This window comes from Mirounga angustirostris, unplaced genomic scaffold (genome assembly GCF_029215605.1).
Source record: "Mirounga angustirostris isolate CCGP_5_RB_7025 unplaced genomic scaffold, mMirAng1.0.hap1 SCAF_6, whole genome shotgun sequence".
Lineage (NCBI taxonomy): Eukaryota > Metazoa > Chordata > Mammalia > Carnivora > Phocidae > Mirounga > Mirounga angustirostris.
Genome location: NW_026991714.1, coordinates 28,841,041 through 28,868,300, shown reverse-complemented (window position 1 = coordinate 28,868,300; position 27,260 = coordinate 28,841,041). Strand labels below are relative to the sequence as shown.

The 27,260-nt window shown below is 54.1% G+C and overlaps 1 protein-coding gene across 3 annotated transcripts; it reads right to left on the bottom strand.

Annotated features, from left to right (window-relative positions):
- Nucleotides 1–646: 646 nt before the first annotated feature.
- On the bottom strand, nucleotides 647–19,700 carry TMEM9 (transmembrane protein 9). Of its 3 annotated transcripts, none has more exons than XM_045877066.2 (6): nucleotides 19,599–19,700; nucleotides 19,005–19,106; nucleotides 17,802–17,893; nucleotides 12,026–12,134; nucleotides 9,497–9,628; nucleotides 647–957 (listed from the first exon to the last, which is right to left on the bottom strand). In XM_045877066.2, exons 2-6 carry the CDS (start codon nucleotides 19,068–19,070, stop codon nucleotides 805–807), a joined length of 552 nt encoding a protein of 183 aa, XP_045733022.1. In that variant the 5' UTR covers nucleotides 19,071–19,106; nucleotides 19,599–19,700; the 3' UTR covers nucleotides 647–804. The 3 variants fall into 3 exon arrangements, with proteins under 3 accessions (XP_045733022.1, XP_045733021.1, XP_045733020.1); XM_045877065.2 differs by lacking the exon at nucleotides 19,599–19,700 and adding an exon at nucleotides 19,515–19,593; XM_045877064.3 differs by lacking the exon at nucleotides 19,599–19,700 and adding an exon at nucleotides 19,294–19,394.
- Nucleotides 19,701–27,260: the final 7,560 nt, after the last annotated feature.

Sequence of the window (27,260 nt, the reverse complement as noted above, 5' to 3'; positions counted from 1 at the left end):
GAGCCGAGCGACAATCCCAGGACAGGCGCCGTGGTATTCAGACCCGCTGCTCGGCCTCCTGGTCGCGTGGTCCCACCAACCGTGTGGCTCAGCGACTGCAGACCTGGGGAGGCGGGGGGACGGCCTGGCCCCCTGAGGTGGGAGTGAGGGGCCAGGGGCCACAGGGAGCGAGGCGCAGCGACACTGCTGTACGCTGGTGGAAGGGTGTTGGGGGGGGGGGGGGGACAAGTGTCTGGGTGTGCCCTGAAGACAGGGCAGCTCAGTGGCATCAGCTGCCCCATCAGAGCCATCCTGAGGGATGGAAGCAGGCTGAGCTGGGGCTTAGGTATCAGGGTCGGGAGGAAGGTGGCCAGAAGAACCAGGCAGAGAAGGGGTACATGCTGACTGCTTCCCTCCCACACACTGAGTTCTTGATGACCCGGCTCCATCTTGCAAAGGGTAAGGACACTCCCAAGATTTGGAGCTGAAGGGGTGTCAGGGGTGAAGTAAGGAGGTACAGACTGTTCCAATCCTGAGGCCACCTGAAGCGTCTCCGCTCCGTTCTGGCCTGCCACCCCCTCCCCTCAAGCCCGAAGACTGGAGCAGGCAAACCCAAGATCAGGGACCCCACCACTCTTCCCAGATTCCATCAGCAGACGACACCTTTTCTAAAGAGAGAGAGAAGAAGGAAAAAGGCCATGGGCTTCTAAAGAGAAATCCTGGGAAGGGTGGCACCGAGGGCTGGGGAAGGGGCCTCTGGCTTTGTCCAGCCCTGGAAGCTGGCAGCCGTGGCCTCTGGTCCTTGACCCAACCTCGCCGGCCCACCTAGCTGAGCATCTTGTGCCGATCGAAGACTGTCTTCCGCTGCTCCTGCACCTGCAGCTTCCACCGCTGCTGAGCGCCCTCCACACGCTCCAGGACGGTGTTTGCTCGAGGGCCCCCCAGGGAGGCAGTGGTGGCAGCCACAGAGCGAGCATCCTGCGGGGGTAAGAGACAGGAGAGAAGGTTCAGCACGGTGAGCCAGGGCGGGTCTCGGAAACCCGACACGGAAAAAATGCCCCTACAGCAGTCCCAAAGGCTGAGCGCCCCCCACCCGAGACGGGGAGGCTGGACCTCCTCCACGGCTGGGGGCTGCTCGAGGGCCTCGCCCAGCGCACCAGGCCAGTGGCAGGCTCGGTGTTCAGAGAATGTGTAGGGCGCCCTGGGAAAGGGGGCACTCTGGGAGGAGCATTATCTAGGGCCCCAGTTACCACACAGCTGTAGTTCAAATTGGGTCCCCAACTGCACCCCACTGGCCAATTTCTAGCCCTCAGGAGGAATACTGAGTGTTGGTCTCAGGACCTCACGGGGTCAGCGCAGAAGCCCTGATGCCCTTTGTGGCTTGAGGAAACGCATCGGTGAGCGCCAGGGCGGGCACCAGGCTGCAGAACCCCCCCACCCTGCCAGCCACCGCCCGGGCACTAGGGCCTGGCCTCCCGGGGCAGGGAGCACATGGGTACCAGTGGGGAAGATGGGCCCACTGAGGAGTATGCACGGGCACTGCTCTGCCAGGGGCTGGGACACCCGGCTGACTAACCCCGGCAAAGAAGGCATGTCCCTCACTCAGGGAGTGTGGCAGGGATGGAAATCCACCCCGCACTCCCATTCCAGAGCCTGCCTGGCCCACTCTCCTCTGACAGGTTAGGATAGCTCAGCTCCTCCTCTGTGTGCCTGGCTGATCCCCTTCCCCTCTGCTCTCGGAACCGCTTCTGTTGTCAAAGGCAGCAGCTCCCCTAATTACCACCTCTCTGCCTCTGAAGCTCCGGAGCCCAGGCATTTCCTGCAGGACCCCAACCTGATCTTTGGGGGGAATTAGAGCCGAGGGCCAGGCCCACACCCCCGTGGGGATTTCCTCCCTCGTTCTCCCTGCCTCTCATCTCCTGCCACACATCTCTTAAGGGATTAGCACACCTCTCTAAGCCCAGAGCCGCCCAGTAAATGCAACTTTGCTTCTAATGCCCTGCGCTGGCACGGCTTCTGTCACCTCGCAGCTGCCAGGCTGGGGAGAAGGGAGGGGTGGGTGAGGCGAGGGGAGGGGAGGGGAGGCAGAGAGCTGGCAGTTGCAGAGAGGTGGCCGGCTAGGGCTGAGGCTGGCAGGCAGTTCACTGTCGCCGCAGAGCTGAGTCACTGTCTCATGAGGGACAAGGCCTCCCTGGGGGGTCCGGGTCCAGGACCCTGAGGAAGGCTTCCTAGGCCCGCAGAGCTGCCGATCCCAGCGATACGGAGGACGCAGGTGCTGACAGCCTCAGGCAGGGGGCGCACTGAGCCCAGAGTCAGGACTCCTGGGTTCTAGACTGGGCTCCGAGGGGCCATCTTCTCCCTGTCTCAGGCCCCACGCCCCCAAGGGGGCCCATCTCCGAGGCCTACAGTGGGAGCTGGGACAGAGGGACAGCCTTAGCCACCTGGCAGCTTTGGGTCCCTGGACAAGTGACTATTTCTCCAAGCTTCAGTTTAATAAAGCCAGTCTTTGCAGACTTTTTTGACTGTACTGTCAGCAGAAATTAACATGTACCTCATGACCCAGTGTGTGTGCACAAACATATGCATACACAATAAACAAGTTTTATAAGACACTTAAGTATGAGGCATTCTGATATTCTTTGCTCTGCTCTCCGTCATTTTTTTAAAACGCTGGTTATGACTCACAACTGATTTCATGACCTAATGGCTTGTGACCCATACTCTGAAAAACAAGGTTTAGGGTGAGGAGATGGGTACAGCAAGGTTAAATAAAATCATATATATAAAGTTCTTAGTACTCTGACCGTCACGGAGTAGGAGCTCAAGAAACGTTTCGTTTTCTTCTTCCCTGGCAGTTCAGCTCAGGGGTTGAGAACACCGTGGAATCAGACAAACCCAGCTCTGAATCTTGGCTCTGACACCTACCGGAATAGGACCCTGGGCAGGTCAGCTCATTCTCAGAACCTATGTCCCTATCCGTAAGACGGGGATAGCAAGAGATGCCTCTTCATGAGACCAGGAAAGCAAAGCCTTTGGCGGCGCCTGGCAGACAGCAAGCGCTTAATTCACAGCAGACTAGCTGTGGGGTCTCCGAGGCGGGAGAAAGGGGGAGAGAGTTGGCAGACTGCTGCCAGAGGGAGCTGACTTTGAAAAAGGACCATGGCACCGCATCACTTTTCAATCCCGTCCCTTTCTGGTTCAGCTACACCAGCCGGCTGCTACCGGGGGCCAAGGCCAAGCCTCCGGGTGGCCGGGTAGGGGAGATGGGCACTGAAGCCCCACTGGGACCTGGCTGTCCTGGCTTCGGGGGCCCAAGGGGCTTCTCTCCCTCCCCACCTCTCATCTTGTCCCTTCCGGGGCCCACGAGGAGTGCTGGGGTGTGAGCCCCGGAGGCAGGCTTGGAGGGATGGGCCAGCCTCAGCCCAGCTTCTCCTTGAGGGCTCTGCAGCTCAGAGAACGTCTTCAGGAGGGGAAGGCAGAGGAAGCCAAGAACAGAGCATTAAGGGAACTTGCTGAAATTCACCGCATGACCACAGTATCATTTGTTTCCCCTTCATGTAAAGTCTTAACAAACAGCTCCTAAGTGGGGGAAAGCTGCTGCTGAGAGGCTCCGTGTTTCCACTGCTAATAGTCTGATTAAAAGGTATTAAAGCTTCCACGTTTGTTCTAGAGATGGCCCAGAGTGGGGCCTCATCCTTGCCTGTTCTGGGGCAGAATGGCAGCTGGAGGCGGGAGAGAAATCACACCATTTCTAGCCCCTTCCCTCTGAGGCAACTCAGGGAGGCAGGAGGGCAGCTACGAGAGGAGGAAGGCGCCTGGGTCCCGACAGGGTGCCAGGGGGTGACCGGTGCGACCAGACTAGCATGGCGATGACAAGTGTCACTTTGTGCCACAGGCTCTGTTAAGTCCTTTACGTGGATTCTCCCCAGGCTTGGGGGTACTGGGTAACATTACTCCCATCTGCAGACGAGGAAACTGAGGCCCAGGTCACACAGCCCTGTGGTGGCTGAGTGGGGGCTGGAACCCATGTCTGTGTTCTCCTACCCCAGCACTCTGCTGGCTGCTTCTTTGGCTGGTTGCTCCTAAGAGGGATCCAATGTGGAAAAACAAAGAAGCAAGCCGGTATCTTTCCACGAGATCAGAGTAAGGCACCAGGAATCAGGGACCTCAGGCCAGGCTCTCCTCGCCGGGCCTGGGAGGCCCCAAATCCTGGTGTGCACAGGCCAGAGCTGACGACCACCGTCAACGCGGCCCAGAGGAAAGCTCCCCGGCCCGAGCAGGAGCACCGGGCTGAGGACAAGAGGACAGAGGAAAAGAATCCCCACTTAGAGCTGCGCTCCCTCCACCCTTCCCCCAGTCCCGGGAGTCGGGGCAGGACGGGCAGCGCTGTCACTTACCCGGTCACGCAGCTCGGAATGGCCCAGGTACAAAGCCCTTCCGGAAGGGGACTACATGGCCGCCCTCAGTTTTCCAAGTTTAACCCAAAGCCTTCCCGCCGCGTCTCTGTTGCAAAGCTCTCCCTGACTCCCACTCGCTGCCAGCCATGGTCCTAGGACATCCCATAATGCCGTGCCCCCACGCAGACACGCTGCCTGCTGACTCGGCTACTCAGACAGAACGCGTGTGGGCACAGCATCAAGGCCTCTGGGCTGGCTGAGGCGCTCACCCCCCACGCCCCCCAGCCCTGCAGCCACCCTGGTCCACGTGGCGGCCCCTCACCACCCAGCCTCTGCCCGCGCTGCCCCAATAATCACCGTGCCACTGATGTGCTCAGACCGCACAGAAAGGTCTCACTCTTAGGAGTGAACAAACACTTGTCAAAGTGGCGCACACATTATCACAGCGATGTTGAGGTTAGAACAATTACAGCCATTCCACATGGAGAAAAGTACACTAAGAGATTATGCGTCACGGCTAGTAACTGGCAGAGTGGGACTCCGACCCAGAGCTATGGTTCCAAAGCCCGGCTCCTGACAACAGTGCTGGGAGCCTCCCACTGGACGCTCTAGAAATGGTTAGTGGCTGCATCCCACAGGAGAACTGTCCCCATCAGTGTGTCTTCTTCAAGTTTCTCCGTCAGCCTCCCAGGGCCAGGGCCCTCAGCTGTGTGCTGCCCGACCATCCCTGCACAAGAAGGGCGGCCGTCCCGGGGACCCTGAACCTTCTCATCACTCCGGCTCCTTCACGACCCCAGATGCCCTCATCACCACCACCATTCTTCGGTTCCCCATACGTCCCTCGCGCATCGGGGGCCTAGAACTGTACCCAGCCCCCGCAGGCTGAGATCTCTGAGGACCCCTCAGAGCCCAGGGTGCCCATGCTGCGAGGAGCAGAGACACCCAGAGCCGCATGGAAACCCTTATTTCTCGCTCTTCAAAGAGGGCCAAACCCGTACATCTAAAAAGCTCTGTTTGCCATTTCTGTCCCAGCAAACATGCTTGCTTCCTCCTTTCAAAGGGTGTCTGAGCCTGGGGATTAGGCCTAATGCTGCTGGAATCCCAGGGGAGGCAGTGCTCAGCAATCAGGGCCCACTGAGGCCTGCCAGCACTTTCAAAGGGAACACGACAGGCTTTCATCTCCCTCCTCGGGGGTGCTGGGGCTGGGGCTGTGAGGGAGGCCTCCCTTCCTCTTCCAGACCTCTCGCCCCAGGGCAGGAGAGCTCCTGGCTACAGGAATTGGGGAAATGGAGCCAAGGGCCCCCAAACCTGGGAAGTGATCCAATCCCCAGATCTCATCTCTGATTGGATCCCAGACTTGGGGTAGGGGGTGAGGCAGGGGCACAGAGCCTGGACAGTTTCCTCCCCAAGGTCACTGAGTTATAGGGGCCTAGGCAAACTTCCAAAGAACCTGAGAGGTCCCGTTCCAACTTTCTTCCTTTTGGAGTGAAAGCTAGATCCCTTACCCCAGGGGAGACCCCTTCCTTCTTAAGGGAAACACTCTCCAGACCACTAATACCCCAGAGACACAGCTTCAGCCCTGGCTCTGCCGCTGTTTGGCCAGGTGGCCTTGGGACCTGCTCTCCTTGCCCCCCACCCCCCCTCCCCGCCCCATGTGCACTGAGAGAGGTGGGTCAGCAGAGTCCCCCCCACCATCCAAGGCTGGGACACTGGGTCTCTGGAGAGACGAGATCATTGGCGCTGACTCCAGTGTCCCTACAGCAGCTGAGCTGTCACTCTCCCATGCGTCTTCTGAGCTGGCTCGGATGACCCCTCTGCCAGGAAGCCTTCCTTCCCAAACTAACAGGAAGAGGAGAAGTCCCCAGCCCCTGTCTAATAAAGAGCTTGCCAAAGCACCTAGCTTTCTCCCTGACTGCCATCTCCTAACACCTGATCTCACCCACTGCTTTATGGCTCATTCACTTGGCTTGGGCTCTGTCTTGGGGCTTCAACCCCTGAGAGCAGACATGAGCTCTGTAAATCTACACAGTGCGGCCCGCACGAGTTGAGAGGCCAGAGGGAAGAAGAGAAGCCCCGTGCACGGGAAAAAAACGGAGCTGCTGAACCTCCAGGAGGGATGACCTAGGAACACCTAAGTTGGGGGCACCACACAGAATCATGAGGTGAGGGGATGGGGAGCCAGGCCAAGTGCCAAGACTAAGGGGCAGTGCGTGCTATGGGTGCTGAGCGGGTGAGCAGACCCCACTCACAGCTGCCCCAAGGTGTTCCCCTAACCACCCTCCAGGTACTGGGGAGCTGCACTCTGTGCAGAGATGGCTGTACCTCAGGTCAGGGCATCAGAGACTGACCACCTTTTATTTCCTTCTAGAACGTCGGGGTAGCAGGTGAGGGGTGTCATCCCTCCCACTGCTCTTTCCCAGGGCAGGAGATCTTCCCTAGAGTGTGTAGCATGGGCTTGCCAGCTTCAGCTTCAGAGCTGCCTAAGGCACCCCACTGCCCCCGCAGGCCCCCAGGGTACGTGGCCAGATAGCACTTCCTCGTAGGGCAATCCTCCTCATTCGGCCAAAATCTGCACCCAGGGAATATACGCCCTTGGATCTGGGATCTGCTCTCAGGAACTCGTTGGCCACATCTAACCCCCCTCTCCCCTTAAAGCCCCCCCACACAAAGAGAGGCCGCTCTGATTTATGCCTCCGAGTGGGTAGCACCCCGGGTCTCCTGGGGGAGAGGGGCCTGGGCCTAGACCCAGAGATGGCAAGCTGCCCTCCCCTCTGGCACCACATCCAGGGCGGCAGGAGACACAAGGCCATGCCCAAGAGCCATGCATTCCAGAGAAATCGCAGGACGGGCTGTGTAATCACGGGGCTGCATCTCTCAATTACTCCCCCAGCCAGGACTGCAATTACCACATTACCCCTAATCACCAAGTGTTTATTAGCGATGCCCCTCCCCATCAGAGCTGCTATTACTGTACATTAATAACCAGGTAGGCACGCAAGGTTTCCTCTTGAACACAGACCACCCAACTGCCAGGGCCGCCACCTCCCAGGCCCCAGCTCCAAGGGGCGAGGCTCATCCTCTCTGCTCCCCCTTTGGCCAAACTCATGTCAGTGGGAGACTGGGGGCAGACTGGGATCGGTGCAGCCACATACCCAGGAGAAGCAAGAGGGCCCGTGGGATGGCCAGGCCTCCCTCTTTCCCCGGCCTCATCCCTGTGCTTGTGCTGGCCCAGACCCACGACGCCCCATGGCTGCACACGGCGATCTGAGCCCTGGACCCTCTTGGCGGGGGGGGGGGGGGCGGGGGGGGCTCGCCCTTTCCCATCTCCAACCCGGTGCTTGACATGTTCTAAATTGTGACAGCTTGGGTGCCTGGGTGGCTCAGTTGGTTAAGCGACTGCCTTCGGCTCAGGTCATGATCCTGGAGTCCCGGGATCGAGTCCCGCATTGGGCTCCCTGCTCGGCAGGGAGTCTGCTTCTCCCTCTGATGCTCCTCCCTCTCATGCTCTCTGTATCTCATTCTCTCTGTCTCAAATAAATAAATAAAATCTTAAAAAATAAAAATAAAAAAAAAAATAAATTGTGACAGCTTGGTGGCAGTTTAGCCAATGCCTAGTGATTTCCAGTGACCCCAAACACACTCACTTACGAGGGAGCCCACCCAACTCATTATCAACTGTGTCATCTGCAAGAAGACTTCTTAGATCATGTTAAATCTCCCTCTCCTAACTCCCAACTATGGGTCCTTGTACCCCTGGCTTTACCGGGGGTGAGACTAAGCTCTCTCCCACCAACACTGGAAGGCTGCTATCATGTATCTCCTTGAGTCTGGTTTGGTTTTTTTTTTCAAGCTCAACACCTCCCAGTTTCTTCAACTTATTCTCCCAGGACATGGCTGAGATGCTTCACCCTACAAGCCCCTTTGTATGTGTGCTCGTTCCCGCACTCCATCCCTCAGTCTGGAGATATGCAGCATCTTCCAGCCGCAGGGAGCACTAAGGTCCGAGCTGACAGACTGGTCTGTGCTTTCCACAACTGCCCAGAGCCCACCCCTCAGGGCAGCGTGGCGGCAAGGCCTGCCCTGCCTTCGCATACCACTGCTCTGAGGCTGCCCTGGCGGCTGTGTGGTCCCACAGAGGGCGAGCTCCGGGCACAAGGATGAGGAGCCTCCCTGGGAGAGCATGCTGGCTCACGGCACCCCAGCTGGGCCAGCCGCACACGCGCACCGCCTCTCGCTCCCACCAAGAGCTTCTCACTGCAGCCCACCTCTCTCCCACCCAGGGCTTCCTCTGCAGGGCGCCCGTAACCCCTCAGCATGGGGACAGATGGAGGAGGGTGACAGTGGCTGCTAGCCATGCCAGGCCTGGCCTGAGCCCCGCCAACCCTGACCTGAGGGGTTCGCGGGCTGCCTGGGGTCAGTGGTTCCCTTCGTTATCTAATGGCATTGAAACTCCTTAGCCTGACATTTGAGGCCAGTGATAATCTGGTCTAAACTTACTGGCCAGTTCTATTTGCCACAATTCCTACATGCCTACCTTATCCTCGAAATGCTCCAAATTCCTCAAGCACCTCAGCACCACTATCTACCTTACTACTCATTGGCCCTTAAAATCCTACTTTTCCCTTAAGGGGCCCAGGTTGCGCTTTGCGTCGAGCAGGCACTTGGCAGATGTCTACAGAATCACTAAAGAATAAACGTGCTATCTCCAAGTCTACCACCCACTTGACACCTGCCCAGTGTCTGAGCAACCAAGATATGACGTGTGTCTACATGTGACTGGCCCTGGTTGGTCCATTTCCCCTCAGCCCGGAAAGGCAGGACTACGCAACATATGCCCCCGCCCCCACCACCCCGACTCATGCATCCAGGCTGATGCCAGGCATCAGGAACACTGCAGGGCCACCTCCTGCTTCATGTGTTAGTGCAACGGGCGGTTCCCTGCCAAGGAAAACTCTGGAGTCTGGGTGACGTGTAGGACACTGAACAGGAGAAGAGCAAATTGGAGCATGGGGGGTGAGGGACATGGAGCCCCACCTAGGCCTCCGCGATGCTATTCTGGTTCTGCCCTGGGGACTCACAGGCTCGGAGCCCAGGGCCCTGGCACCCAAAACCCCAGTTACCTCATTCTCCTCCTCATTGTGCAGATGTTCGGTGTACGCATCCGGCTTTCGAATGAGAGGGTCCACCAGCATCAGGAAGGCCATGTAGAGCAAGAGGGCCCCCACCACTGACAGGTAGATGACAATGATGACCTGAGGGAGAGAGCCAGCCGGCCCTGTGAACCAACACTCTGGTCCAGGACAGCCATGCGCGTGCGGCGGCGACAGGGGCTGCCTCGAGCGCCACACTGGGGAAGGGCCCAGAGGCTGTGGGCTTGCAGGCAAAGACAGAAGGGACAGGGGGCCCTATTCCACATATTTGCCAGCTCTGCCCTAAACTGAGGGGATCCCACAAGAATAGCGGACATAAAAACAACAGATTATGAAGGAAAGCACCTGGATCCTGACACCCCAAGATGCTCCCAGGGGTGCGGAGTGCGGAAGCGGGGCCTACCTGGCTCTCCCCAAGAAAGGATGAAAAGCAACGGGACACAAAGTAAGAGCAGGGAAGAACCGGCTGGTGGAGAGGCCTGAGGCTGAGCCCCAGGGCACGAGGGCTCCCTCCCCACTGCCAAGTGCGGGCAGACAGGTGGGAAGGTCCAGTCCCAAGAGGGCACGCCAACGGACGGAGGGAGACACGCTGGCAAGAAGGTGTGCCCTGGAGGCCACATCTCCCCCTCCCGTCAGTCACCCTGCAAGGAGGTGACAGCCAGTGACAGAATGACAAATCTCTTCCGTACACGGAGAGGCTCACAAGCTGCAGTAACTTCCGTTTTACAGAAAAGACAGATTCAGTGAGGCTAACTCAGTGCCTCCCAGTGTGGTGCTCTGGACTCTCCACGCCCCCCAGTAGCCACGGCGGCGTCACTAATACACCTCTGTTACCGGGACCACAGAAGCACCTTCACTGGTGTCCAAATGCCTGCTGGGCAGCCAGCACTCACCTGACTGAGAACCATGAACCAAGGTCCCAAGGTTAGCAAATGGTAGAGGTTTTTAACCTGAACACAGATTTACTGACTCCGGCTCACATGCTTTTTCTACTTCCACAACGCCTGGCCATCACTGGCTTCTGATCCCAGCCTTGGCCCCAAATGGACTGTGATGAGTGATAAAAGAGAGAAACCTTGGGACGTTCAGGTCAAAGTCCAGCTCAGTCAAAGGTCAAGTTCAACTGGACCAACTTCCTCCCTGACTGGGGCACCAGTGTTCACGCCTCTTTAAACAGGGCCAATGGTCAGACCTCTTGCCTGTACCCCGGGAAGGGCAAGGGGAATGGAGATTGAGTCTCTAGTCGGCTGACACTGGGGGGTGGGGGGATCCTCCTAGGGAGGAGGACTGGAGGGAAACTTGAGGGATTAGGAAGTGTGTCTGATGAGCGCCCCGTGTCGGGAAGTCCCTTTCTGCCAAATAGGGAGAGGCGACACCTGGCTCAGCACTGGGTCTCAGCCATCTGGTCCCCAAGGGGTGGGGGCCCTGAAGCATGTTCAGAGCAGGAGAAAGACGCTCCAGGAGGGGCTGGCTCAGGCGGGAGGATAAAAGGAGTTGAGTCTGCACAGCCTGATGGGGCGAGGACTGAGAGGTGGCGGACAGACAGCTGCTTCCCATCAGAAAGGTGAGAACACGGGAGGACAGCAGGACTGGGAAGGAGCTGCCAGCTCCCTGGTCTGGGCAAGACAGCAGGGAACATCACCTCCCTTCCTGAGCCTCAGGAGAAACGGGATGGACTAGACAGTGCCGTTAAACTCCTCAATTCCTTTCTCGATGCTATTTCTAGACTCTCCAGGGGACCAGCAGAAGTAAGCTGAAAATCTGGCCAGGAAGAGCTTAAGTCAGAAATCGGGACGCAGGGCCTGGCTCAGGAGTCAGAATCCGGACTAGGAGACCCCGGGGGAGGCTCCGGGTAGATGAGCCTCTGCTAGCGTGAGCCGTGGTCCTATGGAGCCCGCCTAGTGGCAGAGGAAAGGCCAAGGCCCCTGCCTTCACTTGCTACGGTGGTGGCCATGTCTCCTGCTTCTCTCCCGAACTCACCCAACAGTCTTTGAGAACGAGGTTCGGGGCCAAAGCCCCTCCTGCCCAGGGGCCACCACGCCCCAGACACCCAGTCCTGATGCACAGCTCTCAGGGGGCCTTTCAGGAGTCTGAGGCCACTCTGGAAGCTCAGTCCGACTGGGTGCTCTGGGAGGGCGGCCTTACTGTCCTATTAGCAGCACCCTGCATGTTACCTAGCACATAAAAGGCACCTGAAAGAGGCTTACTGAGCGAATGGAAGAAAGAAGAAGGGGGAAATCGGAAAGAACAGGAGGAAAAAAGTGACATGAAGCACCTCGCCCAGGTTCCCTGCCCCCCACGTAAGGGGAGCCACTGGACAGATGTCAGAAGACAGAGCTGGCTCCAAGAAGGTGTGGGGAGCAGGCCCCTGTGTCTGTGACCAGGCCAGCCCAGGAGCCAGTCCCACAGCCACTTGGAATGTTCCAGAATACAGCAAGAGATCACGGGTGCCGGGCAGCCAGGGAGCAGGGTGGGCCCGAGCCCCGAGCCCCAGGCTACCTTGATGGTGGTGGTGCTGCGCTCCTCGTACTTGCACTCACACAGCAGGCAGTAGGCCTCCACGTCGTGGCCGGGTACCGGCATGGGCTCCACCACGTGCAGGCAGTTGCTGGAAAGAGACAGACGGGGCGGTGGGAGCAGGGCCCCTGGCAGCGGGCAGCCCGGGAGGGGGGGCGGGGCAGGGGAGAAGGGGCTCCCAGGGAGTGGGGAGAACAGCCTTCCCACCCACCAGCACCTGTCCCCGGCCCGCCCGAACCAGCTCCCTAAGGTGCACCTTTGATGCTGGCACCAAAAATGCCAACATTTCCCAAACTGCTGCCCTCAGCTGCCTTCTTACCTCATGCCGTGCACCCCTCCCCGCCACCCCGACTCCCATGGGCTCGTTCAGTCCAGAGATCTCCAAGTCAGAGCTGGGGAGGCCCGGACTGGAGTCTTAGACGAGAATCCCTAGTCAGGACCGCCCCCCGGCACCCTTCCGTCCAGCTGCCCGCTAGTCACCACAGGAGCGGCCACAGGGACGCTCCACGGCCACCCTCCCGTGTCCCCCTGCCCCAGCTCCCTGGGCTGTGTCCCCAACGGCACAGAGCACCCCTACCGTCCACTCTGCTGACCAGGTCCAAACCTGGCAATCACCTTTGACACCACCTCTTCCTCTCACCTATGAATCCATCAAATGCCAGTGACGTTTACCTCCTTAAAAACTTCTAAGACCCACCTTCTCTACTGGCTCCCGCTGCCCTGTCTCAGCTCAAGGTCTCATTGCTGTGTCCTCGGACCAGTGGCCCAGGCTCCCCATTGCCCTCGCGCCTCTCATCTAGCCCTGTGCCTCTACTACCTTCTCCACCCAGGAGCTCAGTGGTGTTAGCAAAACGAAACTCCTGTCACATCACCTACCCCCGCTGAAAGCCTAAAGCTGGTCAAGGCCTCCCACAGGGCCTCTAGGGTGAGGCCAAATGAGCTGCTCCCCCTGGGGCACCCACGGCTCCACCTCACTCCAGGCTGCCTCCCTGTCCAGTCCCATCCCCTGCCACGCCTCACCCCACTCCCCATCCTCCAGCTCTGCTGATCTTCTAGACTCTTCTCTGAATGAGCCGTGCTCCCCTCCTTGACACATCTCCTGCCTTCTGCCAGGAATACATGGTTTTGCCACCTCCCCTTCCCACGCGTGGAATCCTACACATCCTTCAAGATCTGACATCTCCCCACGGCAGCCAGCTAATCCTACACATCCTTCAAGATCCAGCCCAAAGATCTGACATCTTCCCACGGCAGCCAGCTCCCCACACTCATCTCTATCACAGCACTGACCACACTGTGCTGCATTCCCACTTTTACTTGTACGGTCTCCCCCTGGGGACGCTAAGTTCGTCAAGGACAGAGGCCATCTCCAGCTTCCCAGCACCCAGTGCAGGGCTGGCAGTGCAGGGCTCGGGGAACAAGCTCAGGGAACAAGCTGCTGCCAAATGAGTCCCGTTCTAATGGCGCGCCCGCTTAGCCCGCCTTTACCTAACAGTGCTCTCGACCCAGGAGAGCTAAAGATCACAGGCCCCACATTTAAAAAGACGGAAGTGAGCTCTGGAAGGCAAAGTGGCATCGCCACCACAATGAGGTCAGGACCCAAATCCCGATCCTCGGCTCGTCTTTCCATGTGACACTCTGTCTCAGTGGGGCCCGTGCCTGTGCTCAGCTCTTTACTTGGGCCTCTTGATCGGGCTCAGCCTTCTTCAGATCAGGTTTCTACAGGTACAGTTCACACATAAGCAAGTGCCCTCGAGAATGCACCTTGATCATTACCACTGGGGAAAGTCAACCACTCTCGGAGGTTCGCAGAGGTAAACCAGGCATCCCACTGCAACGGACGGCCAGGTCTGGGGCCCTGGGCCTATGTCCTCCTCTCTGGGATACAGGAGTTGTACCACTTGACAGACCTGACAGGAATCCTGCAAGAGCCAATGGGGAGAACTTGGAGACAGTTCCATTAAGGGTAGTAGGTGGAAACTGAGGCTGGGCAGGATTCTAGCACCCAGTGACAACACGGGCGACACCCCGGTAGCGGTGGGCGTGGGGGCTAGACCTGCGGTCAGCAGGTCAAATGTACAGCAGGGTGACTACAGTTAACAACACCGTATTATAGGTCTTCCAGGTCTCTGAAAAAACAAGCCTGTTCTGAGCTATCCCAGGGTCCTTCTAGACTCAGGCTGGGCTTCTTTCTGGCTGAGGCATCAAACACGTGTGATATGAAGATCAGGTGTGGAAATAAATATGAGATGTCCTCTAAAAGCCTCTGTTCCCCTTAAAAATCCAGGATGTAGCCTACGTGATTTTCCCTAAACCCCGATGATTCCAGTTTCACCTCTGGGTAACAACTTCAACACATCACTCCTTGCTGCGTGAGTGGGTCTTCTACGTAACTAACTACACCATTACCAGACCCCGCACGCTGCCACCTCTGGGAGGAGCCGATGGACAAGGTCAGGTTCATGCACAATACTGGTCATCACTGCTGGGACCGTCTCTTCTCCAGAAGTCCCTACAAGCCTTCTGAGGACCAGATGCCTCCCTTTCTGAGCCACACGGGGTGCCAGTTTGGAAGGCCACGCCAATGCTACAGTGCGATGTGCGCACTCCCCGCCAAGGGCAAGCAAGGTGGGGGGGCAGGGGCAGCGGGAGGAGCGAACCCAGGTTCTCCAAACTGGAATCCTGTTACGGGAATAGGCTGTAAAGGGGTTAGGGGAACAGTAAATGGAAGTTGTAATCTTTCTGTTGTCTCTGGCCTCTTGAGAGTCGGTAAAACCCTAAACATGATCTTGCTCTCTAAGGATTTCATTTACCTTCCTGGGGATCGGTGGTATCAAAAGACTCCAAGGACTGGTGAGAGGACATTAAGGGACAGGTTGACGGAGAAAGATAAGCTGGGTTTAATTCTCTGCTCCGCCACGTATTCTGTGATTGTAGTAATTTATTTATCCCCTCTGGGTCCCCGTTTCCTCAATTATAAATGGAGGCTGAACTCATCCGTGTCTTTCAGGCTTTGTTCTCTTAGGTACCCCAGGAACTACTGGGCAAGGAGGTGGTGGAGGGAGGGGCTGAGAGACGGGTCCCTCTCAGCACCAGGTCTGATTTTGTTTCACATGTTGTGTTTCCAACACAGATTCCGTCTCTAGAAAGGTTTAATTTCTAGAAGTCGGAAAGACACTGAACTAACCTACTTGGTTCCTTCCCACCCTCGGACTGCCTCTGCAACGTATCTCCTCGGCAGACCCACCAACAGAGCATCATTGTTAGGGTTTCTGCCCTCCGACAGGCGTGTGGTTATGAACTCCCACCACTAGATGGCAGAACACCAGCGGCGCAGGAACATAAATGCGGTGACCTGTGAGGCCCGCAGCTGAGACAGTTCTGGCTTTGCTCTGCACAACAAAGGGTGCAAGTATTCCCCCAGCCGTGGACCCAGGGGACAGCAGAGCAGCGACAGTGGCAGAGACCTGAAGATGTAACTGGTCTCCTCTGACCCTTGCCAGAGGGCTGGAAGACCACAGGTCAAGCCCCCCCCCCAGTCCCCACCCCCACCGGGGGGTTGCCAATGTTGTCGCTGGGTCCTAGAATCCTGCCCAGCCTCAGTTTCCACCTACTACCCTTAATGGAACTGTCTCCAAGTTCTCAACTTAATTTTGTTCATTGGGTAATCCCCTAATTCTGACTTCTAAGGAGAAGAAAATAAACTACAGCCTGAGCAGGACTCCTTTCTCTGCGGGCATCCAAGCTTGGGTTTGCAGGCCATCTTATCACCCCAGGCCAGAGACAGGGCTACTAAAATCTGCTGTTGCCTGTGGGACGTAGCCTTACTATCTGCTGTGGGGCTCAGTCTATCAATTTATTTACTGATGTTATCTGAGCTATAACCGCAAGATACAGGGAGGTCACAGGGGCTCCTCCCAGGACTTCACGTCTTAGGGCTTTGTGAATCCATCAGGACAGGCGAAACCAGAGGGAAACATTCTGCTGTGTTGTGTGAACCAGAGGAGCTCGTTTTCTGGGGCTGTGCTCTAAGTCATTCCATGAGTACCTATGTGGCCTCTAACAAGGCATGATAATATATATTAATATTAGCTAACATTTATACAGCACTTACTACATGCCAGGCATTGTCCTAAGGGCTCTGACATGGGCATGTACAAGCACGCACACACGCACACACACACACACACATTCAATATTCAATATACTGCCATCCATCTTACAGATGAGGAAACGGAAGTACTCTGGACATGAAGTCACTCGTCACATAATGAACAAGGGGCCAACCTGGATTTGAAGCCAGGCAGGCCAGATCCCGAGTCCGCACATCTAGCGAGCCTGCCTCTCGGAAAATCACTCAGACTATCTCAGAACTGGAGAAGTTCCAAATTCCCAAAGGCTGCTCGTAATCACCTAAGGAACTTTAAGAGAACGTTACTCCTGCCCCCCCTGCTCCCCGATATTTCCTGAATCCGAATCATAGGGGGAGGAGATCGAATGTACAGGAGGGAGACTACAGTTAACAACACCGTATTATATGCTTGAAAGTTGTAAAGAGAGTAGATCTGAAATGTTCTACACACACACACAAACGGTAATTATGTGAGGTGACGGAGGTATTCATTAACCTTATTGTGGTAACATTTCACAATATGTATGTGCATCGAACCATCAGGTTGTACACCTTAAACTTACACAAAGTGCTATGTCTAAAGGACCTCAATAAAGCTGGGAAGAAAGAAAACAACAAAACCCCAAATCTTAGGGATAGGTGGTGCTGGGAATCTGTATTTTCTCAAAGCCCACCTGATGATACTAACCTACAACCAAGGAGGGGCCCTGACCTGGACACCCCCTCCTTGTGATGCGAATCCCTTCCACAGTGCCCTTAGCAAAGAATCACCCCATCTGTGCTCAGATCCCTCCAAGGAGCGGGCTTCCCAGCTCTTAAAATAGCCTGGATTAAAAATGCTTCCTTCGCTCACACTTATAGTTTCCCTGAAGTCACCCTTAAAGCTGTTTCTACTGACTCCAATTCTACACCAAAAAACCACATTGAACATAACTGATACCACTCCCATGTGCCCCACCTCCCAAAGCATGCCTGCCCTGCTCTTGGTCTTTGTCAGCCACCAGATGTTCCCAAGCCCTCTCCTCGTCGAGCCTCCCTTCTAGGAAGCCACTCCTTCTAGGATATGGTGTTGAAACTTCCCTTCACCAAGCTGGTCTCCTTTCTCTGAATGAATCTGTGCTTCTTTTTCTCCTTTTTAAAGGGAAGCATCCAGAAATGAATTCAGGACTCCAGGAGTATAAGTGAAATTTCCTCTTTGGGTTTTAGTCTCTGCAATTATAAAAAGGGAACACTACCTATCCCATCTACCTTACAAGGCGTTAATGAGACTGGTACAGAATAACACACGTAACAGAGCTTTGCAAAAGTACACAAAAGGTCCCATCGTATGTGGGCATACTATCTACCTCGCCCAATCTCTCTACTACCATTTTGCATTACTGATAAACACCCAAATCAAAGCAAAATATCAAAATCCACTTCTCTGACCAGAAACCCCTCAGCTAGAATTCAAGACACCTGGGTCCTGTTCCCAACTGGCTGTGTGACCATGGACAAAACAGTCCTTTGTAGGCTCTAGTGGGAAAGCAGGAGCAAGCTCATCCTCCAGGGATCTAAGAACCCCAGTAAACACTTGTACTTTCAACTAGTTGTAGCAGCCACGAGCCAGGCTGTACAGCGCCTTACCAGTCCTTCTGTGACACATTCTGGTTGTAAATGTGCCCACTGATGTTTCTATATGGTGGACAGATGCATTTGCAACGAATATCTTCAGAGCTCTGGAAGAGAAAGTACATGGTAGGCAGGTAGGCAGGGCCCCTGGCTTTAGGTTCTAGCAAGACTTGTTCATATATGAATGCTCTTGACCTTGCCCATCCCCAAGTTCAGTAAGGAATGACTTCTGCAAAAAGGATGCTAATATCACAGGATTCTCAAGACAGAAACTGTCCAGGTGGCAAACGAGACTCACAGAAAACTGCCTAGGGCTGCCATTCCCCAGAAGGATGCCTGGGGGCTGCCATTCCCCAGAAGGTGGCAAGCAAAGTGACAGCCCTCTACTTTGGGCCCCACACTTGCTGTGTGCACCTCTGCCCAGCAACCTTGATGGTGAGCCCCTTCCCGCCCCCAACCCAACTCCAACTTCCTAGGTTAGGAATGGGGGAAGGTAAAGGGCAAGGGTACACAAAAAGTGGATCATTTCCATGGGAATACCCAAGCAATCCCGTAGAAAGTTCCTCCTCCGTGAAATGAGTAAGAAACAAAACCACAAATAATTTTCATTCCAATCAGGAATTCCCCAGAGGGGCTGGAACCAAACCCTCAGACTCAATCTCACTTAAAGTCTTGATGACCTTCAGAATTTTAAATTCCACAGAGCTACCCAAGCAAGCCCAGTTCTGGGTCATTTACCCCTAAAGAACGGAAATTTCTCAGGAGTCCCAGCGCTTAGGTTGGTCACCCTCCGTGTAACAGAAACTTCCAGCTGTGCAAGACTTCACACTTAAGGAGCATTTCCACAAACTATATTACTTGATTCTCCTTAAGTAGAGTAGTAGACATTATAAGCACCCCGATTTTACCCAGGAGCAAAGGAAGGTATGGGGAACTTGGATAACTCCTCCAAACACAAACTCCCCCGCTGGAATCTCACCTAGGTTTCCACTCGGATCCGGAACGTGTGCTCTGTGCTCCACCCCTCTCCCTTCACTCCACCCTTACGGAGGAGGCCTGCAGTCTGGCGCCCGCGAGAACACTCCCCAAAACTACGGTCCATTGATGAGTGAGGGGCAGGGCTGGAGCAGCAGCTACCTCGGGCGGGGGGGGGGGGGGGTAGCCCTGTCCGCAGGCAGGGTGGTCGCGCACGAGGTGCTGCTGGATCACCTCCCTCACCTTGTTGGCTTGAGCTGGGGGCAACAGCAAGCACCCGACCACGGCCACCAAACATAGGAGCTTCATGCTGATCGGGCTTGGGAGGCCAGCCAGACCGGACACCTGCATAAGAGATAGAAGTAGGGAAGGGGAAGGGGGCCACACCATACCCCGCACTCTCGGCCCTTCAGCCCTCCCGCCAGGACGTAGGAATGGGGTTAGGAGCTGGGTTCAGCATTCCAGGGCCTCCTAAAACCCTGTGGCCAAATACGGCCTTCCGTCTCCAAGTCTCCGGCTCTCCATCGCCCACCTGGAGCGCCCGGGAAGAGGGGGCCTCCCGGGGACTCCGCGGCCGGGGACCTCGAGTTCCTAGGACCAGGCCCCGCTCTGACCCTCGCGGCGCGTTCCACCGCCCTCCGCCATCTCCGCCTCCGCCCGCCCGCCCGGCAGCTTCTCCCCACTCAAGGCCAGATGAAAACTTTCGGTGTACAGGCTGGGAGCCCTAATCCGACCGCCAAGGCCAGTACCCACCTAATCAGGGGTCTCGGGCCGGCCTGGGACCCCCGGGTGCCCCAAAGACCCCCGCACCCCTCCCCCAACGCCCGGTCCGCTAACCTGCGAGCCCCGCCACCGTCGCAGAAGACCCAGCTGGTCCCGCCCCCTCCCGGCCTCTATTGGCTGCTGGAGCAGCCTCTCAGCCCAACCTCGCTATCGCCAAGGTAACAAGGCCCACCTTCGCCTGGGCTAGGAGGCTCCCGCGCAAGGGAGAGGAAAGCATTTCTCAGACTCGACCAAACAAGAAAAGGGAGCGTCAACTTTCCAGACAGAAACGGGGAAGGGTCTTGCCTTTGTGTGGCCTGTAAAACTCCCACAGCAGTGCTTTGCCCCTCCTCGTATTACACAACTCGGGGGTCCGGAGAGGGGCTAAGTTTGTTTCATCTTGTAGTTTTATAAAGAGAAAGCACTTTATACACAACAAGCTAGTAACAACAACAATAGCCTTAAAAACCCAGTAAGGGCCTTTGAGCTCACTCCCAGTCTGAATGTTAGTTAGGGATGCACATCTTGGCTGCACAGGACTTTACCAGGCCCCACCTCTGCTCTCCCCCGACCCAGCACCCTGAGAAGGAAACCGGCGGGGGCAATGAGGTGGTGGGCTGGGCCTGGGAGGAGAGTGCACAGCCACTCACCCTGTCTCCCTGCCCCCAGCCCTGTCTGGACCTGGCAGACTGGGGCAAGGTGTGCAAGGCCAGCGTGGGGAGTGGGAAGCTGGTGGGGAGGGAGGGAAGTCTGAGGTGCTGAGGGGCAGATGTGAACGTCTTGCAGCTGTGAAGGAAAGAGGAGCCTTTTGAGTCCAGGGTACCAGACGCAGAGTGAGGACACCTAGGCTTTGGCCCTGGCTTTGACACTAAGCAGTTATGTTACCCTGGAAAAGCCACCTCCCCTTTCTGGGCCTCAGTTTCCTTATCTGTAAAATTGGTTGGTTGGATACTAAGGTCCCTTTCAGCTTTGAAATTTTGGGATTCCTGGGAGTGGCCCACACTTGCTGTTGGTGGCTGGAACCAGCATATGGGCTGGGTGCAGGCAGAATTAAACCCCTCTCGGGCACTGTGGACTGCGTCAGGTTCCTTTTGTGGAGGTAGTGGGGTTTATATTTGTTTCTCCTACACATGTCTTATGCCTCTTTAATTCCTCACCACCTGGGAGACCACCCTACCCTTGGTGGGTGCTCAGGAAACATGTACTAAATGGAACTGGGTAGAATTAAATTAAACCTCATTGGACAGCAGGCAGGAGGCACAATGGTGTGACAAAGTCATAGCTCAGTGAGCTCAATGACTAGGGCACAAATCCTGGTCCCCCCCCCCCCACCTTCCTAGTTGTGAGGATGTGGGTTGTTGGCTACTCCTCTAGGGGAGCTTCAGTTTCCACATCCATAAAATGGGGCTAATATCACCTACCTTTCAGGGTTGTTATGAGGGTATAATGACTTGGAACAGTGGCTAGTACAAGGTGGGGGAGGGATCTATAAATGGAAATGTTAGCTCATTCTGGGGGACAGAATGTCTGCTTTGGTGAATACGCTGGGGCAGAGACAAGATGCCTGCCACATGGGAGCAGAAGGGACAGTTCAGGCCCTGGAAAAATACCCTCCTTCTCCCAATTCATCTGCTGTATGGAGATGAGGATCTTCACAGGGACAAAAGCAATGGGGCTGAGTCTCAGTCACCTCCAAGGCATGCCCTTCTGATACCCAACACGAAAGTTGCCCAGTGCTGAGTTCACCGTCTTGCTCATCTAATGGAAGCCAGGCCTCCATCATCCTGCTTTTCTCAGGCCCCAGATTGTGGTGTCAAATTATCTTTGACTCCCCACTACCTCCTGTCTCCACATCTAGTCTGTCTAGGTGTCCCTGTGGGACAGCTATCATCCCCCTGCCTATATCCTGCTGCACTTTGCTCCCTGAAATATACTCCCTGTCCTGTTTCCATCCCGTCTTCCTCCAACCCTGTTTTCAGCATAACGCTCATTGCTCAGTAATCCCCAACAGCACCCTGTCGCATCAAATCCAGACCGCTCCACCTGGCATCCAAGCCCTGGTCGCCATTTCTGCCCTCCCCCACTCCATCTCATCTCTGGTTACTGCCCCCCAGCTGTCCTTCCCATATTTGACTTGGCTCACACCTCACACCTTCCAACCGCTGCCCCAAGGGCTTCTCTTCCAGAAACTTTTCCTAGGGAGTTCGAGTTGACCCAGGGCGCCTCATCCCCACACATTCCTCCCTGTGCCCTTTGTTTAAGAACCAGACCACTGAGATGAGTCTGAACCTATTTATTCAATTCAATTCCACAAACATGCCCTGAGCACTGTCCAGATGCTCCAGGGGATACAACAGACAAGCCACATGTGAACCCTGCCTTCAAGAAGTGTGTAGTCTCACAGAGGAGAAATCATATGGCCAGGATGTAACTTAAAATAGAAAGTGAGCTGTCATAGAAGTTTTCCCCCTCAAAATATTGTTGAGCGCTGTGTGCCAGGCAGTGTGCTAGTTGCCAGGGATATGTCAGTAAACAAGACCAACCCTGTCCCTGCTCTCATGGACCTTGAAGCTTATTGCAGGAAAATGACCAATCGACATGTAATTACAATTCCAGGTGGTAAGAGCTATGGTAGGGAAGATCTTCAGAAGCTGGTGGGAAACCTAGACCAAGGGCCAGAGGAGCCCAGAATGGTAGAGAGGAGTCTTTGAAGGTAGTGGGGGCTACTTGAGCTGGGCCAGAGTGGAAGGCAGAAGAGTGGCCTTGCCCAAAATGTCCACATCTGAATCCCTAGAACCCATGACTAGGTTGCTTCCCATGGCAAGAGGGATTTTGCAGATGTAGTTAAATGAAGGTCGTTGGGCTGGGGAGAGTAGCCTGGATTATCCAGACGAGCCATATCTGGTCAGATGAGTCCTTAAAAGAGGGAAACCTTTTCTGGTTGTGGTCAGAGAAAGAGATGAGACAGTAGAAGCAGAGTTGGAGAAATCGAAGATGGAAGGGGCCGTGAGCCAAGGAATGAGGGCGACATTTAAAAGCTGGTAAGGGGGCGCCTGGGTGGCTCAGTTGGTTAAGCTACTGCCTTTGGCTCAGGTCATGATCCTGGAGTCCCTGGATCGAGTCCCTCATCGGGCTCCCTGCTCGGCAGGGAGTCTGCTTCTCCCTCTGAGCCTTCCCCCTCTCATGTGCTCTCTCTCATTCTCTCTCTCTCAAATAAATAAATAAAATCTTTAAAAAAATAAAAAAATAATAATAATAAAAAAAAGCTGGTAAGGGCAAGGATCAGATTCCCACCCCCCTCGAGCCTCCAGAAGGAACTTCATTTTAATTCAGGGATATCTGTGTGGACTTCTGACCTACAGAACTGTAAGATAATAAATTTGTGTTGTTTGAATCCACTAAATTCATGGTAATTCCTTACAGCAGCAAGAGAAAACTAATACGGCCAGGAGGATGGGCAAGATTTGGAACAGAATTCAAGAGCATGGTGATGGTGGGAAAGGACATTCTGAGTAGAGGGGGTGTAGGAAGAGCAAAGAGATGGCACTGGGAACACACAGGAGGGGAAGAGCAAATGGCTGTTTGGCTCAAACTCAGGGCAAATGAATGGGAAGGGAGGGCAGAAAGATAAACCAGGACCAGAACCTCATGACAGCAGAGGGTTGATGTGAGCCAGGGAATGAGCCCAGGCCCCTGGCTCAGGGGTCTCAGACAGGGCTAGGACCAGGCAACCTCAGGAATGTGCTCCCTCCAGCAGAATGAAGCTGAATGAAGCTCCGAGATTCCTGCTGCTTCCTCCTGGGTCTATTGGTCTCCATTCTGCACCTGGCTCCCTACTCCCAGATTTGGAGCTCTGGGACTTAGACCACAGCCCAGACCCTTGGTTTCCCTCTCTCGTACCTGCCTTTACCCCAACAACCCTAATATCAGTTGGCCTGAAAAGGCCAGGTCTTGGCATCTGTGCCAGAGCTGAAGTTCTGGGGTCCTCTTCACTCCCTATCCCCACTCTTGGTTCTCCTGGGGAGGGACTGGACTGCTGTCATCAACCCCAAACTGTGCCTACTCTCCCTGGCATCAGCTATATGGCCCCGCTCTTCCTCTACTCCCCAGCAAAGCTTATCTATCCAGTGCCTTACAGCCTCCAGCTCCTGTAAGCGGATTAACTTCCCAATTGGTGTACCGGCACCCATGTTTAGTCCCCCCAGGGAATAGCTACACTAAAGCGTCATCCAACCTAAGCAGAGAATAAAGCTCAAAGGCTAGAATTCAGACACGTGTAACAGGCTCCAAGGGGTGGTGATTGGTGATTTGGAGTACAGAGAAGCCCTACCTAGATCCACCTCTAATGGGAAGTCATCACTCCGCCCCTAGATGGCAGGTCAGGGGCCCAGGGATATCCTTGAGATGGGGTGGGCACCATCCTCAGATACCCTGAGTAGGTCCGCTCTCTGACCACGCAGGATTTCTCAGGCATCAGAGAGCACAGAGCTGAGGGCAGAGGGTGCCCTGCTGCGTAACACACTCTCCCAGCTCGGCATCGGCCTGAACATGTGTTCTCTCTTTGTCTGGGCCCCCAGAGTTGCCTTTTCACAGACAAGCTGCTCTCCCAAAACCAACCGACTAAGACGACACCAGTCAAAGAAGAATTATATTTAATTGAATAAAACTCTGAATGAAAGCATTATTCTATCTAAAGTGTAACACATGACATTAACTTTGCCCAGATATACACACACACACACACACACGCATATGTATGTAGTACACACACATTAAATTCTGGACCCACTTTATTTTATTTTATTTATTTATTTATTTGACAGAGAGATACATAGCGAGAGGGGAACACAAGCAGGGGGAGTGGGAGAGGGAGAAGCAGACTCCCCGTTGAGCAGGGAGCCCGATGTGGGGCTCCATCCCAGGACCCTGGGATCATGACCTGAGCCGAAGGCAGACGCTTAACGACTGAGCCACCCAGGCGCCCCTGGACCCACTTTATGGCAGGCATTCTCCCAGCAGTTATTAATAAGGCACCATTCTGTGTGGGATCTTGCACTAAGTGGTCCCTCTCCCTCTGTCGTATCTTTCTGGGCTCAGCTTCTGCCACCATATGTCCTCTTCTGGATTCAGGCTTGACAGCACCGCAGAAGTATAGAACAATAGTTCACTTTGGGTTTCAATTTTCTTTTTTTTCTCAAAGATTTTATTTATTTATTTGAGAGAGAGAGAGAATGAGAGATAGAGGGGAGAGGGTCAGAGGGAGAAGCAGACTCCCTGCTGAGCAGGGACCCCGATGTGGGACTCAATCCTGGGACTCCAGGATCATGACCTGAGCTGAAGGCAGTCACTTAACCAACTGAGCCACCCAGGCGCCCCGGGTTCCAATTTTCTAACCACATCAAGTATCTTGGATTCTGTTTGATCAGCTCCCAAAAGGACATGAGGCAGGATAGGGTTTAGGTAAGTCCCTTGGACCAGAAATCACAAGGTCCGGGGTCTAGTTTGAACTCATTCCTGTCCAGGCACTAGCCCGGTAGGGCCTCAGTTTCTCCCTAAAGGGATTTGTTTGAAACAGCAGCTTTAAATCTTTTTGGTCTCATGTCCTGTGAAATAATAAGAAATATATATATTGGTCTCTGCCATGGTTCCTAACACAAAATTCCTAAAATCTTTTAATTTTCTGAATGACAGCAACATCTGGCATATACTCCCAAACCCTTGGGAATTCCTGGCTGATAGGAACATCTTTTGTTCTGATGAAGTGACTCTTGGTGGGCTCCTGGGTGAGGGCTGATCACTAGGAAGATCAAGCCAGGATTAGAAGCTTGGAACGTTCGGCCTCCTCTGCAGAGGGAAGAGGGGCTGGAAAAAGTTAATAATTAAACATGTCTGCATGATGAAGCCTCCATAAAAATCTTGAAGTATAAGGTTCTGAGAGCTTCCGAGTTCCTGAACACATAGAGGTACTGTGAGAGAGGTGTGCCTGAAAAGACCAGAACACTCTGCACGCACATCACCACACCTTACCCTCTGCATCTCTTCCACCTGGCTGTTCCTCAGTTGTGTCCTTTTATAATAAACTGGCACTCTAATAATGACAGTGCTTTCCTGAGTTCTGGGAGCAAATTACTGAACCTGAGGAGTGGGTCATGGGAACCCCAATTTATAGCTGGCCAGTCAGAAGCACAGGTGACGGCAGGTGACTTGCAACTAGCATCTGAAGTAGGGGAAAAAGGGGCAGTCTTGTGGGACCAAGTCCTCAACCTGTGGGGTCTGCACTAATACCGATTAGTGTCAGGATTGAATGGAATTGTAGGATATCTAGCTGATTTCGGAGAATTGCTGGACATGCGCAAACCCCACACATCTGGTGTCAGAAGTGTTGATGTGTGAGTGTGAGCAGAGAAGGGGAAACAGACTTCCCCTATTTTCATATCCCCTTTACACTTAATATTATCGAGGACCCCGAAGAGCTTTATGTGATCATACCCATCAATATTTAGTATTAAAATTAAAACAGAGAAAATTTAAAAATAATTTATTTGTTTTAAAATAACAATAATAAACTCATTGGGTACATAAACATCTTTTGATGAAAAAACCCTATGTTTTCCAAAAGAAAAAACAGTGAGAGGAGTGGTATTGTTAAAAAAAAAAAAAAGAGAGAGAGAGAGGTATTGTTTTACATTTTTTGCTAAACTTCCTTACTGTCTGGTTTCATAGAGGACAGCTGGATTCTCACATCTGCTTCTGCACTTAGTCAGTTGGGAATTACGAGTCCGCACAAGTCATCTGCCTCCGCCCCACCCCGCCCGCCCCCCACCACCGCCATACGCCTGGAGGAAAATTAGAGTGGAAGAGGTGATTAGGAAAATTGTTTGACCTTGTGATTGCCCTGAGTCTTGGGGGCCCACATGGTCCTCAGACTGCATTTTGAAAACTGCTGACCTAGAGACCCTAACATGTCCACCAGATCTGACATTTTGTGGTCTTTCTAAGACAGCTCTGTGGTAGTGTTTTTCAGAATACATTTCAGGGATCCCACTCCCAGGAATAATTTCATGGGATGTTACTGTCCGTGGGGAACTGTGGTTTCTACGAGTAAATTAGTTTGAGAAGCCTTAGTTGAAAGTAAATTATGTCATGGATTTTACTGCAGGACTTTTTAGATGCTTCGATATGATAATACATGTTATGAATCTTTCAAAAATACAACTGTGTATAGGGTTTCCCCATGGTTTCAGCCAGAAATGCTTTTTTTGAGAAGCATCTTAAAAGACTAGTGTAACAGGGAACATAGTTTGGGAAATGCCGCTCCAGTGACTCCTGGGTATTTGTTCTGAGTATTAACAGATCAGTTTCTATCATTTGGAATCCATTTTTCTCAAAGTAAAAATCTGCATGCACACTTTTTGATTCTTTTAATGCAGAGACTTTATGGTAGTCATGTCGAGGGCTAAGAGAACCTCAAGTTGCTAAAAATTTGGCCTCTAGATAAATTGCTGAAAATTAAATAGGAAGAATATTACCAATTATATTAATAGTAATATATATATATGTTGAGCAAATGAATAAGTAATATTTCTTGAACATCTACTACATGCCAGCAATCTTTTTAAAAGCACAGTAATCAAGACTGTGTGGTATCAGTGGAGGGACAGACACATAGATCAATGGAACAGAATAGAGAACCCAGGAATAGACCCACATAAATATGCTCAACTGATTTTTGACAGA

What these genes read in the sequence shown, in the direction of transcription:
- TMEM9 (XM_045877066.2), bottom strand. Translation starts at nt 19,070, where the DNA reads ATGAAGCTCCTATGTTTGGTGGCCGTGGTCGGGTGCTTGCTGTTGCCC. An exon ending in CCCCAGCTCAAGCCAACAAG is followed by an intron (nt 17,894 to 19,004) that starts GTGAGGGAGGTG and finishes TTTCTCTTCCAG; the next exon opens with AGCTCTGAAGATATTCGTTG. An exon ending in AATGTGTCACAGAAGGACTG is followed by an intron (nt 12,135 to 17,801) that starts GTAAGGCGCTGT and finishes GTCTCTTTCCAG; the next exon opens with CAACTGCCTGCACGTGGTGG.